The sequence below is a fragment of the Tiliqua scincoides genome, chromosome 1, assembly GCF_035046505.1.
Source record: "Tiliqua scincoides isolate rTilSci1 chromosome 1, rTilSci1.hap2, whole genome shotgun sequence".
Classification (NCBI taxonomy): domain Eukaryota; kingdom Metazoa; phylum Chordata; class Lepidosauria; order Squamata; family Scincidae; genus Tiliqua; species Tiliqua scincoides.
The window spans coordinates 304,572,014-304,588,576 of NC_089821.1; the positions used below are offsets into that span (position 1 = coordinate 304,572,014).

General features: G+C 43.3%; 1 protein-coding gene across 1 annotated transcript in view; it reads left to right on the forward strand.

Annotated features, from left to right (window-relative positions):
* Positions 1–16,563, forward strand: part of AKT1 (AKT serine/threonine kinase 1) — a 129,710-nt gene that overhangs the window by 71,642 nt on the left and 41,505 nt on the right. The window contains exons 3-5 of the mRNA XM_066629508.1: positions 5,253–5,381; positions 14,194–14,305; positions 15,710–15,857. Coding sequence (XP_066485605.1) covers positions 5,253–5,381; positions 14,194–14,305; positions 15,710–15,857 — 389 coding nt within the window. The remainder of the gene's footprint in view (positions 1–5,252; positions 5,382–14,193; positions 14,306–15,709; positions 15,858–16,563) is intronic.

The following is a 16,563-nucleotide window of genomic DNA, read 5'->3' on the forward strand; positions in this document are numbered from 1 at the left end:
TAAACATGCTGTATACGGGAGTGCATTCCCCTTTCCCCCTTCTTTCTGGTACAAAGAATATACTTCCATTTTTACCTTTTGAAAGTACCTTGAAAACCTTCTTTATCCTCCAGGTGCTCCCTCTGAAAGGGGCTTTTCTTTTCTATGAAGGGACAGTTTTTGCCTGGACTTCACGGGAGAGGGGTTGGAAAGGTTTTGCACAAGAAGTAACTTTGGGTGCTTTCCGATGGCTTGGAAATAGCCCCAAATACTGTGGAAAACATGAAGTTGACATTGGCTGGATTCATTCCATGCATGAAGTGTTTGAACACTGCTGAACACAGGGCTGCTCTTACATAATTCCTGTGTAATTGTTCCTAGAAAATATGGGATGGTATAAAATGAGGTTTGAATAGGCATTGGGTGTGTGCTGATGGGCAAACTGGTTGGGACCAAAGCTGTATATGGAATCAGTGGGAGTCTGTCTTGTTAACTGGTGCGCTACCCCAAAGCTTCCTCAAATGATGTCTGGACTTCACGGGAGAGGGGTTGAAAAGGTTTTGCATGAGAAGTAACATTTTCTTTCTTTCTTTTTAAGTTCAAGTTCCGTACGTGGGAAAACACAAATTAGACATCAGTTTCTCCTTCCATCATTTCTTTAGTTATGGCCCAATCCATATGAAGGGTAGCACTGGCAGAATGTGAGGCAGGGAATGGGCGGATCAGGCCTGGGAGGCGTCATGGAAAATCCCAAACCCCTTCTCTGGTCTGATCTGCCTGCACGGAGCAATGTGGACTTGTGCCAGCAATTGAGTTGGTGCAGGTCTAAGTTGCCCCATCATAGTTGCTGGGGCTTACTCCGAGGAGACTTCCAGCAGCTGAAAATCCCCATGGAATGTAGCAGTAGCTGCACCAGCATCCCTGCACAAGGGTTTAGGTAGAATCGGGCTGTTAATAAAATCAAAGCAAATGCACTGGAAACTTTCTTTAGACTGGGAAGCTAAGATTTTTTTAATGGCTTCGTTCTCCCATATAAAATATCAGCATCTGGGTGACATTATACAAGTCTGTGAACAATGGAAGACTACGATGGTCTGATTCAAAAGTGTCAGCAAACCATGTTGTGTTGCATTGGGAACTTGAGCCACACTCCCTGAGCTTGTTTTTTTCTTTTCTCTCTTTTCCTGCTTACTCTGCGCTCAAAGGAATTCTGGTTTGTTAAATCACAGCTCTGTGTTATATGCAGACCTGGGGACTATAGATTACAAAAGAACTTCATGCGTGAATTTGTTTGATGCTGTATTTCAGTATGTTGTGTATAGCCTGTGGAAGTCAGGAGTCAAATGGTCTGTGATTTTAGTGGGCTCTAGATTGCTCCCCATGCACTTGGAGTTCCCTGCCTCCAGCACACATGGAAGACCTCTTCCTTTCATTGGATACTTTGAGGGGCAACAGAAATGCCCCTGGAATTCAGAGGTCATATTTGCGTCTCTCTATACTTGCTTAAATGTGTCTGTTGGTTTGAGAAAACAGCAGGCTAATTAGTGAAATAAACCATTGTTTTAAAACACTTGCACTGCAAAATGTAAATGTAAAAAAAAAAAATCTCCACTTGTCAGTATGAAAAATGACAATAGCAGAAAAAATAATATGTAGGACATCTGTTGTGATTTTTTTTTTTTTTTAGGTTAGACAGAATTTCAAAATGCATTCCAGGCAAATAAGTAGAATTTGAAAATAATTAGAAGCAGATCAAGAAGTAAAACAGAGCTGGTTTACAAGATCTGTTTGGTAGTTAACATTGCTGTGTCTATCCCAAATCTAATATGCAGCAATGCTTTTTTTATTCCCTGCTTCCTTTTGTCACAATATCACAATAACAAAAAAGTGCATAAAAAGTACTGGTTGTAGAAGTAATTGGAAAGAGATTCTGAACTGATTTTCTTTGATACAACTGAGTTTCAGTTGCTGGAGACCTGCAGCTTTTGATCACTGCACTGACACCCCTGATTAGCTTTTTGGGGGGAGGGATGAGTAGAGTGAGGAGTAAATCCAGCCCCTCTTTCCCTCTCCCCTCAAGCCAACTGGCCCTTTTCCTGATTTTTGGCTAAGGCTGTGCCCATTCAGCCCTGGTGATTGAATCAGGCCAGCAAACACTTGTGTATGTGGTTCCTCTCCCAAGTAGGGTTATATATACAGAAGCCACCTTGTTGAATCCTAGTGGTATTTTACAGTATCCTGTAAAATAATTGCCAAGTAGAGTTTAAATTTGTATTTAATTTCGTGTTTAAACTACAGGTACTTTAAATATGCCTTACTGAGCATTTTTCCTAATGAAATATTTCAGATATTTTTGGCTATTGGAAAACTTATTGAAATGTTTATGCAGCATGTAAAATTAATATGGTGTACTTTGTGTAGTTTTGTTTACTAACAATAAGTTAGATGTGCTAATACCGATTCCAAGTGATTTAAGGGCCTGGAAAATTTTCTGGGGGCTAGGAGAAACTACTGATCCCAATACTGGGAGGGGGGGGGGAGAGAGGGAGAATAGTAATGTTTATATAGTCTCCAAAGCCTGTTGTTGGCATCGCAGTGACCCTTTCACAAAGTGGTTCTTAAAGTTGTTGATGCAACAACTCTTTTTCTGTTCCAATTTACTGCTTTCTTTTTACCACCTTTACTATAAGAATGAAATAACAATTAATTACATGTTCAAAAAACCAAAGGTAATTGCAGAATATTTTTTAAAATGACAGCATATTAAAAAAAATGCATTTAGGCACAGTGACAAAATGTCTTGTATGAACAGAGGCCCTCTAGTGGTAAGCAGTCTGTCAACACTTCCCACTCTAGAATCACGGGCAGTAGAGTCCTGAGCAGTGATGCCACTAGGGTTTGCATGATAAGAACTTATGTTCTTATCAGCAGCCCCACTGGATCAGGCCATAGGCCCATCTAGTCCAGCTTCCTGTATCTCACAGCGGCCCACCAAATGCCCTAGGGAGCACACCAGATATTGAGAGACATCATCCTCAGAGACCTCAGATAACGAGAGACCTCATCCTGGTGCCCTCCCTTGCATTGGCATTCTGACATAGCCCATTTCTAAAATCAGGAGGTTGTACATACACATCATGGCTCATAACCCATAATGGATTTTTCCTCCAGAAACTTTTCCAATCCCCTTTTAAAGGCATCCAGGCCAGATGCTGTCACCACATCCTGTGGCAAGGAGTTCCACAGACTGACCACATGCTGAGTAAATAAATATTTTCTTTCGTCTGTCCTAACCTTCCCAACACTCAATTTTAGTGGATGTCTCCTGGTTCTGGTGTTATGTGAGAGTGTAAAGAACATCTCTCTATCCAGTCTGTCCATCCCCTGCATAATTTTGTATGTCTCAATCATGTCCCCCCTAAGGCGCCTCTTTTCTAGGCTGAAGAGGCCCAAGTGCCGTAGCCTTTCCTCATAAGGAAGGTGCCCCAGCCCAGTAATCATCTTAGTTGCTCTCTTTTGCAACGTTTCCGTTTCTGCTATGTCCTTTTTGAGATGTGGCGACCAGAACTGGACACTGCAGGTGTGGCCTTACCATAGGTTTGTACAACGGCATTATAATATTAGCCGTTTTGTTCTCAATACCTTTCCTAATGGTCCCAAGTATAGAATTGGCCTTCTTTACTGCCGCCGCACACTGGGTCGACACTTTCATCGACCTGTCCACCACCACCCCAAGATCTCTCTCCTGATCTGTCACAGGCAGCTCAGAACCGATTAACCTATATGTGAAGTTATGATTCTAGTCCCAATGTGCATGACTTTACACTTACTGACATTGAAATGCATCTGCCATTTTGCTGCCCATTCTGCCAGTTTGGAGAGATCCTTCTGGAGCTCCTGTGTGGGAGGCTAGCATGTCATTCCTGTGATGGACCTCCTCCCATTCAGTGGGCGGGGCAACACACTGGGTGGTTGGTGCGGTGTTGCACCATTGTCCTACCGCCTCTGGTTTTTTGACTATAACTTTTGATAGAATACAGATGTTTCAACATGGTTTCTTTCATTGCATTCTGCATGAAATTACACACTGATTGATATATAACATGATGCTATTATTCAAAAATACCAAGATTTTAAAAATTTTGGCGAGTAGTGATGTCACCCACCCATGTGCATCACCCGGTGCAGCCCGCACCGCCCCCCCAGGGACGCCACTGGTCCCGAGGACAGATTTTTCTTTCCACACAATAGCAGTCCCAAAGGTTTTCTTCATTTGGTTTTCCCCACAAGCATGTATCGCAACAATTCATTTACAGGGCAGGAAGTACATAGTGCACTCAGGAGTCACCATTGGGATGGGTGACTAAACTTCCTTCCTTTCTCTTGTGACACACTCAGTGAGTATCAAACCTAACCTATCTAGCCCCATTTGTGAGTCTGGACACAACTTACTGACAGAATGTTGGGTTACTGCAGTGGTTCCCAAACTCACTCAGCCTGCTTTGCCCTCGTCAAGCTCCGGACCTGGAATTAAGGGGTCACTGATGTGGTGATTTCAGCAACACTTAATTCTGGGTCATGCCGAGGAAATAAAAGACCTGAAAAATAATGGGAAAAGGTTCAGGGAGAGCAGGTAGGCCCTTCTGCAGCTCTGCAAAGAGGCCTGCCAACTTCTCCGAACTGCCACACGGCACTCCAGCATATTGCATCGCACTTGCACTGCTGAATGGCTCAGCTTGTGCAGGTCCCGCAGCACTTCTGAAAATGTGCTGCAACACCCCAGGGCATTGCGATGCCCAACTTGGGAACCTCTGGGTAACTGGTTTCCTTGTACAGTACTATATATAGATTTCTGGTTGAATTTCCAATGGCTAATAAAAGGAGACCATTGTCCTTCTGTTAAGTTTTGTTGTACTCTTCTTCCAAATCAAGGTAGCTCTCCCCTCCCTCTTTGATTTTCCCAACAGTCCTGTGATGTATGTTAGACTCCAAGACATAGTGACTGGCCTCCAGTCATCCAATGAGCTTCATTGCTGAGTGGGGATTTGGAACCGGGTTTCCTTGGTCCCAGTTTCGCACCATCTCTATCTATTGCCATGTTCTTATATATTCAACGAATGTTGCTGTTTACAGCAGTTGACCAAGCTTTGGCTAACTGTTCCCGCAGAGAAGAACTTCCATGTCATGATTTCTTTGCAACAAGAATTTTGGATAGTTAAAAATATTCCAAATTCGTATGTTTTTGTTTCTGATTCTTTACTTTTCTCTCCCAGGAGAGTACATTAAAACATGGAGGCCAAGATATTTTCTGTTGAAGAATGATGGAACGTTCATTGGCTACAAAGAGCGACCTCAAGATGTGGACCAGAGGGAATCCCCCTTAAATAACTTCTCTGTGGCTCGTAAGTGTGTACTCAACAATTCTTCACAACCTTTATTACGCTGCTGGGGTATTGTATGCACTTTAATTGGCGCATGATTAGTAAGAGTAGAACTGAATCTCACCTCCTTGATGGTATTTTTCACTCATTCATTTCAGACATAAAAGTATTGGCTTGAATAGTGTGCTCTCCCTCTGCAAACAGGGAGATCAAAATCTTGTGTTCTCAGATAGGACAAAAGAAAAGGCAGGAACTTGCTTTGGGAAATGCTTCCTGTGTCCACAACTGGAGATTACGTCCAATTTTTTAGGGGCCAGAACTGGACTCTTCTCCTGCAAAGGATTAATGGTAATCTGTAGTCCAGATTAATTTAATCGTATATGTCAAGAGTTTGTTCTGTTAATTGCTATCACTTTGAACTGAAACTGTAAATTATTTTATAAAGACACATGAACAAAACATATTAAGAATTGTTTATCCACCAAACATCAAGATATATTCATTTTGGGGTGGTGGTGTCACCCTTCTTTGTGCCCAATAAACAGCACAAAATTCTTATTTAAAATTTTTTTTTTAACTTTTCTTTTTTTGCATGACTAATGAATATATGAAGTTTCCACACACTGAATCAGATCATTGATCTGTCTAGCCTAGAATTGTCTATTCTTATTGGCTGGGATTCTTCAAGGCTTTGTGTAAACACTGCTCCTTTTACCTTGGGGTGCCATAGATTTGACCTAGAACATTCTGTGTGCACTGCCTCCTCTCACCCACAGAGCTGTTGTCCTTGGTGCCGTCACCTTTTTCTTAAGTTTGAGGCTTGAAGTCGGAGTAGAGGTATGAAGTGTAAACATGATGGTGATGCAGAATTGGATGGGTCTGGAAAGGCTGAAGGCCAGTGGTTTCCTGGTAGCTTCCAGCAACATAGAAAAGCAACCCCGCTTTCTGGATTTTTCAATTGAGATAGCCTAGTACAGTGGTACCAAACTGTAGGTCAGGACCCATTGATGAGTCATGAGCTGATTTTTGGTAGGTTCTGTAGCAGCTGAGCGGAGCCTTCAATGAAAACACAGGTGATGGAAAGATCAGAAAACTAATTGCCTGAAGCCCTGAGATTTTTCACAAATCAGAATTGTCCTGCAAAGAGCTCCTGCAGTTTGCAAGCATGTGTAAATATAGGGAGATAAATGGTGGGGCGTCTTTTTTCTGGTTATTATTTTCCATAAATAAGTAAAACTATTAATTCTTTCTAGATTTCTTTTTAAATGTCTTGTAAATCTAGGTGGGTCCCGATAAAGCAGGTGTCTCCAAACCCCGGCTACGGGGCCAGATGTGGCCCCCAGAGAGCCTCTATCTGGCCCGCGACCAGCTTCTGATTCCCTGAGAGCCTCTGGCCCAGTTGACCAAACACAACCAGAGTTGTGCTTGTGGGATGGGGGAATGGGGGTTCATTTAAGTGTATGCTTTATTTCTTGGGCTGTGTTGGTGCTTGGAGAAATCCTGGACGTTTGAGCCCATTGATTCATTCATTCATTTGTCTAAGTTGCATCTCTAATGCATTTAAATTTTATATTTAATTTTTTTTTCCCCCGGCCCTCGACACTGGGCCGGATATTTGATGCGGCCCTTTGGCTGAAAAGTTTGGTGACCCCTGCGATAAAGTATCAGTTTAAAAGGTGTATCCCAGTGCTAAAAAGTTTGGGAACCACTGGCCTGGTAACATTCAATTTGTCATGTAACTAGAGGCCATTGAGCTCTCTTTCCATGTGACCAGTGGTGCCCTGTGAGATCTCTTAAAGCAGCCTTCAAATGGTTAGCAGTCCTGTTTCTGAAAAGTTGTGTTTCTGAAAAGTGGTCTGCTGTTCCAGCTGCGTTCCTGATCTCCACCTGCATCCCTCCAGTCTCCTTGGAAATCCTCTAGTGACAAATGAAGAGGGAAGTTGAAGAGGGAAGTATTATCAGTTCATGTTCTGGTGTCATTAAAGGGAGAACAGAGCTTGACACCTTCTTAGCAAGACATCTGAAACGCCTCTCCCCCTCAAGTGCTTGGAGGGAGAGTAAATATTTTGACATCCTGGGAAGTCAGCTTGAGTAATGCTAGATATCTCAACCATAAAATGGCAATTTACATTTGAATGCCTTGCACTGTCCGACTTACTTTTGAAAAACCATCAACATGAAAGACTCAGAAGGGTTTTAGAGTAGCTTAAAATTTCTGTCTTTCTATGTTCCTTTACGCTTCCCATTTTTAATGTCAAAATAGGAGTAATGACAGATAGTTCTTACCAGGATGGCCTCCATTGTATAGAATGGGCCAGTCACCCTGAATCTGCTTCCTTAAGAATTAGTGGTTGAAGTCTCCTGTAATTCTCTGAGAAGTCAAGCTGGTGAACATGGAGCTAAATGACTTTTTCGCTTTCAGCTACTCGGTGTGGTAGGTTAGGTGAGAAATGGTGAGTTAGTGGTTTGAGCTAAACTCTGTTTAGAGGTTTGCATCCTCTTTCATTACTAGTATGTTTATTAGTTCATGTACTTTAAAAATAAAAAGTTTAAAATAAATGTATACCAATCTGATCTCCTTGGAAGGAGGATAGGATAAAAAGTGATGAGAACTTTTGTCCTTTCCTTCTTACTGCTCCTTGGTGGTGTAATTGACTTGCGAGTCTTCTGGACCAGGATCATATCACTTCTTGATATGGCTCTTAGCACATCTTGAAGTAAGTGCTGGTTTAGAGGGCCATCTGACCCTCCTTCACACAGACCCACAGCAGTGCTGCCTCCCCATGTTATCATTCTGTGTGACTTGGTGTGCGTTTAAATCTCAGCCACATGGATGAGTCCAGTCAGGTGGGTGTATCTCAGCTGTGTCATTGGCTCTGTCCTCAGGATTCCATCATTCATGCACAGCAGTGGCGCTTTGCATCATGAGGAAGTCATTTCTACACTGCTCTGAAGGGAGTCATGTTTTCCCATCAGTTCCTCATTTTATTGTCCTCCTGTGAGTTTTAGCTACTTAAAAGGGGTGAAGATGCAGTGCAGGAAGTGACTTTGTTAGAGCATTGTGTGACTTTTTTTTTTTTTAAGTAACTGTGCAAGTTTTCAAATGAAACTCTCTTCCCATCTTGATGTGTGTTGTAATGATTGAGCAGGGTAATTAGACAGCATATTGTTCACTAAACAAAACATTTTCTGTGTGACATACTTGAATTATAGTGGTTATTAACGGACAAATTTCTATTATTCATCTTGCTGTGTGCTTTAAAGATTGCTGGATCAGCAAGCTCAAGAAAATATCAATGGACAGCGCTGATTTAGATGAAACGTGTCGATTTTAATTGGTCTTGTTCCTTTCCTCTTATCAAAAACCAATAATAGAATGTTATTCTTGAGGTCAAAATCATTTTAACCCTTCCCACGTTATCCTTTTGCGTCACTCATTGCTGGTGTCATTTGTTTTGACCTCTGGAAAAAGGCAGCAGGTGGACAGGCAGCCCAATCCTGACCTGCCTGGCCCCCAGAGGAGCAGTGGCGCTGAAATGGCTGCTGCAGCATCCTGTGGCTGCCAGGATGCAGGATGCCAGGCTGCAGCATCCTGTGGCTGCTCGTAGGAAGGGGGACATTCGTCTCCTTCCTGCTGATAAGAGAGGAAGCCCTGCAGTGGGACTACTTGACTCTTTGCCAGCAGAGTAAAGCAGCCCCATGTCGGACCGAGAGGCCCAGTGCTGGGATCCAGCGGAGCTGCTCTTCCTGTCCCGCTCCCTCCGCCCACCTCGCCTTTCCTCCTCCCTCCCCGTCCCAGAACGCCTAGCCCCTAGCCTGGAACTTACCGTTCCATCGTCCAGCACTCGCCTGGAGCTCCGGGCAGCATGCAGCTGGCCTCCGCCTGGTGCCGGCTCAGCACAAGCTCATGCTGACCCAGCACTGGTGCCAGCCCAGACGCAGAATGTCGCAGCGCCAGTGCGGGCCCAATAGGATCGGGTCGTGAGTCAGGTCAGATGTAGCTGGGGGATTAAATCTGGCTTTCGCACACACCCCTATAGGGGTTGATGGGTGTACCATCCCTAGTGGATGCCCCCTCCCTTGCTGCTGAGAAATCCTGTTGTCTTCCACAGCTCACACCAAGCAACAATGGTGGGGGGGTTGGTTGGTTGGTTTTATGTTGTGTTGCAGCTGAGGTCCAGTCTTCCTAAACTGGAATTGGTGGTGATGTGGTTTTTCCACCATGAATCTGGGGGAAGAATTATTCCTTTCAACCATGCAAGAATTCTTCCCCCAGATTCATGGTGGAAAAACCACATCACCACCAATTCCAGTTTAGGAAGACTGGACCTCCACATCACCACCACCACTGGACCGCCACATCGCCACCAATTCCAGTTTAGGAAGACTGGACCTCAGCTGCAACACAACATAAAACCAACCAACCCCCCCACCATTAGCTCCCCCTTTTCATCCTCCCAATAATCAGATTAAGTAGGCCACCAAAATCTACATAGAGGTTACATATACATAGAAGTTACATACATATTGGGCATACCCAGTCACATTTTATTATGGGAAATGTCTTTATGGTCCACCAGCACCAGCTTTTCTGACCCCAGGAAGCAAGTCTCACCTGGGGGATTGGATTGTCCATAAATAAATGCTGCAATGGACCAAATGGGCAGGTTTCTTGTCCTCGTGTTCTATAAACAATGCTAGTTACTCTGACCATACTATATTCTTTTAGTTTATGGGTGGGTGAGTAGACTGGCAATGGTACAGACTGCGTATGACTGCCATCTGTTTTGCTTGATCTGGAAGGATCTAAATGTAGGGCATATGCTTTGCATCCCAAAGTTTATCTGTTTTGAAAAAAATGTTGGAGTTGCAGAGCTGTGAAAGACCTTGTATGAGACTTGGGAAGCCACTTTCAGTAACAGTAGGCAATAATAGGATAGATTGATAGTTCTCACACTGTGATCTGTGGAACTTTAGGGTGCCCCAGAAGTTTATGATGACATTGAGAAGTTTTGCAGTGGAGGGCAAGATGTTGGAAAGCAGGCTTGTGGAGTCAGTATTGACTCCGCCTTCACCCAAAATTGCTTCTGACTGGCTCCAGCTCAGCAGGGCTGTAGAATCATAGTTGTAGAGCAGGGGTGTCCAATGTTTTGGGCAGGAGGGCCACATCAGCTCTCTGACACTGTGTCGGGGGCCAGGGAAAAAAAAGAATTAATTTACATTTAAAATTTGAATAAATTTACATAAGTTTACATAAATGAATATATTAAAGATGAACTTATATGAATGAATGAAGGTCTTGCAATAGCTCACGGCCTATAAAAGGCCTGGCACAAAGCACGGCTGGCCTTTCCTTTGCTGCCACTTCTGCATCACAGACATGAACCAGCAAGCAGTGGAGGGAGCCCTCATCCCGCAGCTCACGTGAGAGGTCAAACAGTCACCCTCACGCTGAGAGCAGTTGCATTGGGCCTGTGCAGGCTTCAACAAATTTCCGGAGGTCCAGAGGCTCATTGGAGACTGAGGGCTCCCTGAGGGCCAGCCATTGAGAGGCCTCGAGGGCCGCAAGTGGCCCCGGGGCTGGGGTTTGGGCACCCCTGTTGTAGAGTCAGAAGCAATTTTGGGGTGGAGTCAGAGGTGGAGTCGGCACCAACTCCACAGCCCTGCTGGAAAGACCGTAATTGATCATTTCCTTCTATACCACGCTGGGGTGTGTTTTGGGGTTGAGCAGTGTGAGTTGTGCCCATGCTGGTCAGGTCCCATATAAAATGCATTCTAGCATGTGCCCCATAATCCTGTGCTGTGCACTCAGTTTCCTTGGCAGGTCAATAAATATGGAAAGAATTTTAATTTTCTTGCATTTTTTGTTGGCAAACATGGGGAGCCCTGATTTCATATGCAGTGGTGGGGTGGGTGTGTTAACCCTCTCTCTTGTGTCAGTTTGCTCATCTGAAGCCTGATTTCCCCCCAAGCTGGTGTTTGCCTTGTAGAAGTAAATATGCAGGTGACATAATGGAACTCCCTAATAGACCTATGGTCTGAATCAATACAAGAGAGCTTATTTTAATAACAGAAAATTTCTTTAAGATTTATTATATGCACCTCAGTCCAGTCTAGTCCAGTGAGGTGGCACCCATTGCTGCTGAGTTAGAACATCTTTGTATATAGTAATAAACTCTTATTGCATTCCCTTTTTAAAGAAAAAAAAAATTGGGGAATTGTGTTCTTATTGTGCTGAAGTTCTTTTCATGACTCGTTTAATGCACTTTTAAAATCTAATTGCACTTCTTTAGTAGGGTGCAGAGTAACCTTGGCGTGCCATGAATGAAAAACTAGATCTTCTTGTCATGAAAAACACAAAAGTAGTCATTGAGAAGTTTCACCATTTCAGGGGCAAATGAGGCATAAAATATATGGCCCCAAACACAGCAACTAAGAGAGGCTGTTGGGGGAGCCAGTCAATGTCAATAAATATTTAATCGTGTTGCAAGTTGCAAATTAAAAGCTTTTAATTTCATAAATGACCTCTTCATAAATGACCTGGAGACAGGGTTGAGCAGTGAAGTGGCTAAGTTTGCAGACGACACCAAACTTTTCCGAGTGGTGAAGACCAGAAGTGATTGTGAGGAGCTCCAGAAGGATCTCTCCAGACTGGCAGAATGGGCAGCAAAATGGCAGATGCACTTCAATGTCAGTAAGTGTAAAGTCATGCACATTGGGGCAAAAAATCAAAACTTTAGATATAGGCTGATGGGTTCTGAGCTGTCTGTGACAGATCAGGAGAGAGAACTTGGGGTGGTGGTGGACAGGTCGATGAAAGTGTCGACCCAATGTGCGGCGGCAGTGAGGAAGGCCAATTCTATGCTTGGGATCATTAGGAAGGGTATTGAGAACAAAACGGCTAGTATTATAATGCCGTTGTACAAATCTATGGTAAGGCCACACCTGGAGTATTGTGTCCAGTTCTGGTCGCCGCATCTCAAAAAAGACATAGTGGAAATGGAAAAGGTGCAAAAGAGAGCGACTAAGATGATTACGGGGCTGGGGCACCTTCCTTATGAGGAAAGGCTACGGCGTTTGGGCCTCTTCAGCCTAGAAAAGAGACGCCTGAGGGGGGACATGATTGAGACATACAAAATTATGCAGGGGATGGACAGAGTGGATAGAGAGATGCTCTTTACACTCTCACATAATACCAGAACCAGGGGACATCCACTAAAATTGAGTGTTGGGTGGGTTAGGACATACAAAAGAAAATATTTCTTTACTCAGCGTGTGGTCGGTCTGTAGAACTCCTTGCCACAGGATGTGGTGTTGGCGTCTACCCTAGACGCCTTTAAAAGGGGATTGGACAAGTTTCTGGAGGAAAAATCCATTACGGGGTACAAGCCATGATGTGTATGCGCAACCTCCTGATTTTAGAAATGGGTTATGTCAGAATGCCAGATGCAAGGGAGGGCACCAGGATGAGGTCTCTTGTTATCTGGTGTGCTCCCTGGGGCATTTGGTGGGCCGCTGTGAGATACAGGAAGCTGGACTAGATGGGCCTATGGCCTGATCCAGTGGGGCTGTTCTTATGTTCTTAATTTTAAAAGGAAGTCCGCTCTTCAACTTGCTGCAGTAATAACACCAGCCTCGACAATGTCAGTGTGTGCGCATGGAAAGCATCCAAAAAGCTAGAGATAACAAGTAGAGGGAATTGTACTCTCTTGACAGTCGTGTGTTTATATCTTCATAAATATATGGAGATTCCAAGTGCACTTTGTAAGCAGGGGCAGCTTCCCTGGAATGGAGTTGATTTGGTATTTGAAATTAAAGCGTTAAATTAAAATAAATTCACACCATACTGGGGAAGCTCAGAACCTGTTGATAGTCATGTCACTTGTTTCTCTTGCTTCATGTAACAGTAGAGAGGCGTGGGAAGTTGACACAGAGTAGCCCATTATTCTTTATCAAGTCTGCTTCAGCTCTCTGTGACCATCGTGCTACTGAAATTGTGGTTAGCTTTGTGACTTTACCCAGAACGTTGTGCTGGTATGGGAGTGTGGTCTGATGCTGTGGCGCAAGGGTTGGCCTGGGTTCCACATTTCTCCGTGTATCAGAGCAGTGGTTCTCAAACTTTTCAGCACAAGGACCCCCCTTTTTAGAATAACAATCTGTTGGGACCCACTGGAAGTGATGTTATTAACCTGGAAGCGATGTCATGGTCAAACCTGAGCCGTGATCAGCCAAAGATCCCATTACACAGCAGGCTTGTGCTGTAATTTTGTATAGCTTGGAATTCAAACATTCTAGCTCAGAAGTCCGAGAAGGCAGTCTTGGATCCTTCTCCAAGCACACAGCCCTCCCCCTCTCCAGCATCCCTTCTTCCTACCTATTCAGGGCAAAGCATCATGCCTCTCTCCCACTGAGAGCCCACCCTGCCCAGTAGCTCGGTACCCTGTATTTTCAGCTGTGTATTTTCAATGGCAGCTGAGCTAATTGCTATGTGACCCACCTGAAATTGGCTCAAAAACCACCTAGTGGGTCCTGACCTACAGTTTGGGAAATGCTGCTGTAGGGCCAATACTGGAGCAGGTAACTGAGATGGTGCAAAGGTCTGTCTTGATATAAGGCAGCAAGAGGTTTCTTCCGCTGAGCCATTCTGATAGCTTTGTCCTCAGCCCAGTCATCGTTGTCGTCCTCCTCCTCTCTCTTTCTCTCTCCCCTAAAGAGCTACTTACAGAGATTTCCATGCCTGATTAATTGCAACAGTTTGCTAGGTAAGAATAAAGACAAATGGTTATTTAAACCTGCTTACGTACCATGACTTTCGTTTCTTGATCTGTGGTAGAGTGCCAGTTGATGAAGACAGAGAGACCCAAACCGAACACATTCATCATCAGATGCCTCCAGTGGACCACAGTAATTGAAAGAACATTTCATGTGGAGACTCCCGAAGAGCGGTATGTTTCCTTCTGACATCGAGACGAAAGCAACTTGCAAAGGCAGATGTAAATGTTCAGCATTATTAGTGCGCTACTTCCTCTCAAAGCATTTTTTATTGCTCTGGTGCTGTGGGTTTTGGAGTCTGATTTCCAATAAAGTTCACTTTCGGCAATTTGGTGAGAATGGGGTGGGGACTGTTCACTAGGCAGGATCCTTTTTTATTTATTAAAATATTTAATTCTCATCTTTTGGGCCAATAGTCTCCACTCTAGGTAGCTACTAAAAAATACTTAAAGCAATATATAAAACAATAAGCATAAATAGAAAAGAAACTTTGCAGAAGGAACTCAACAAGATTAACTCAACAGAAATAGCTGGTAGAAAGGCCCTGCAGTTTTTTTTTGCCCAGGTGAAGATGTTTTTAAATATAGCTATTGTTTGAGCAACTTTCCTACCAACTGACTAGTGGTTCTCATTTTTGTTGCGTTTTTAAGGTTTTGAACCATTGTTCATTCAGCACGTGGGAGTCAAATTAAGTAGTCACTATTTCATATGAATTCCACTGGTGGTTGCTTTTGTTTCTGAGCTAAATTCAAGGTACTTGTTCTTCCCTTCATAAACCTGGGGCCCAGGGATCCCATCTCGCTCTAAGATCAGGCACTGACAATCATTTGACAATCCAGTGTCTATTCGATGGGTGATCATGGCTGAACCAAATTTTTTTTTGGGTGGCCCTGAAACTTTGGAACTGACTCCTACCCCACAGCTGTTTGACAGACTAAAGTGTTTCCCCCTTTTTAAGTATACAGTTGACACTGGTCTATTTTTGCAAGCTTTTCATGGTTAGAAGAATTTTATAGTTAATGTTGACCCCATATTGGTTTTTGGCTGCTCCCTCTTTGTATTGTGGTGCTATATCTTGTGTTTTAAATTTTGAACTCTGCTTTGAGAATTCTGATCAAAACATGGGCTATAAATGATCTCAATAAAGAATAATTATGTTTTATGGGGTTTTTTAAACTGTTGCTTTGATAATTTAATGAAAAAGCAATTGAAAGGTGTATCAAGTAAAATTAACTTTAATTTCTGGATGATGGTCCTACTATGTACACTATTGTCTTGCTGAATTCCAGAATTATGAATTGATGAAAAATTAATATAATCCAAGTCCCACTGCTTTCTACCAACATTGGATTGAGTGTGCCCCTGAAGTGCATACAAAGTGCACAGGGACACTTCCCCTCCACTCTCATGCCAATGTAACTTTTTTTAAAAATTACCTGGACTCTCATACTTTTTGACACCTTGGTTTAACCAGCATGTGAATTGTTCAGAATAATTTACAGCACTTCTGTGACAAGCCATTTTCAGAGCACAAGTATCACACATACTGCTGCTCAATTTTTTTTTGGGTTTCTTAGGGAAGAATGGACAAAAGCCATCCAGACAGTAGCGGACAGCCTTAAGAAACAAGAAGAAGAAATAATGGATTTTAGATCTGGTTCCCCCAGTGATAATTCAGGGGCTGAAGAAATGGAAATTTCTATGACTAAACCAAAACACAAAGTGGTAAGTGTCGGGTTAAGATGGCTTGTTTAAAAAGTATCGCTTTCCTATGGCCTAAATTGCCAGTGGTCTCAATTACTGTCATCGTTGACACCCAGAAATTGCATTTAATTTAAAGTATCCTAGAGCAGTTGTTTCCCAGCTCTGCTCCAGCAGAACTCATGGTGTTTCTTGGAAGCTTACTAGGTGTTCCTAAGTCATAAAAACAGTCATGGAAAACAAACTCTCCTTCCTCAAAACTGAAGCAAATTGTACACACTAGAGCTGTTCAAATGCATTACCAAACCATGATTAGCACTACAAGCTTAAGCTCCCTCTAGCTTCTGCATTCCCTCTTATTCTTCCCTCTCCTGCTGTGTTTGAAGGAGGAAATATAAAACTTTGTGCCTACAAACCATAATTTTCTGATGTGTCCAAATTCAGTAAACTAGAGTTTATTCACAAACCAGAATTCCAAGGCAGGGTTTGCTTTCGAAGGACGGTTTGCATAAAACATTGTTTTCTAAGTTTGGGCAAAGCAGCAAATTATGGTTTGTGGCAAATTGGGAATAGAAGCTTCCAGTCTCCATGCTTCCACACAGAGGGCAGGGGAGGGAGAAAGCATGCAAGTCCAAGGATGCTTGTACTGTAGACCATAGCTAGCATCACATCTGAACAGCCCCAGCGTGTACAGTTCGCATGGAAGGTTTTATGGTTTTGATATGGTTCC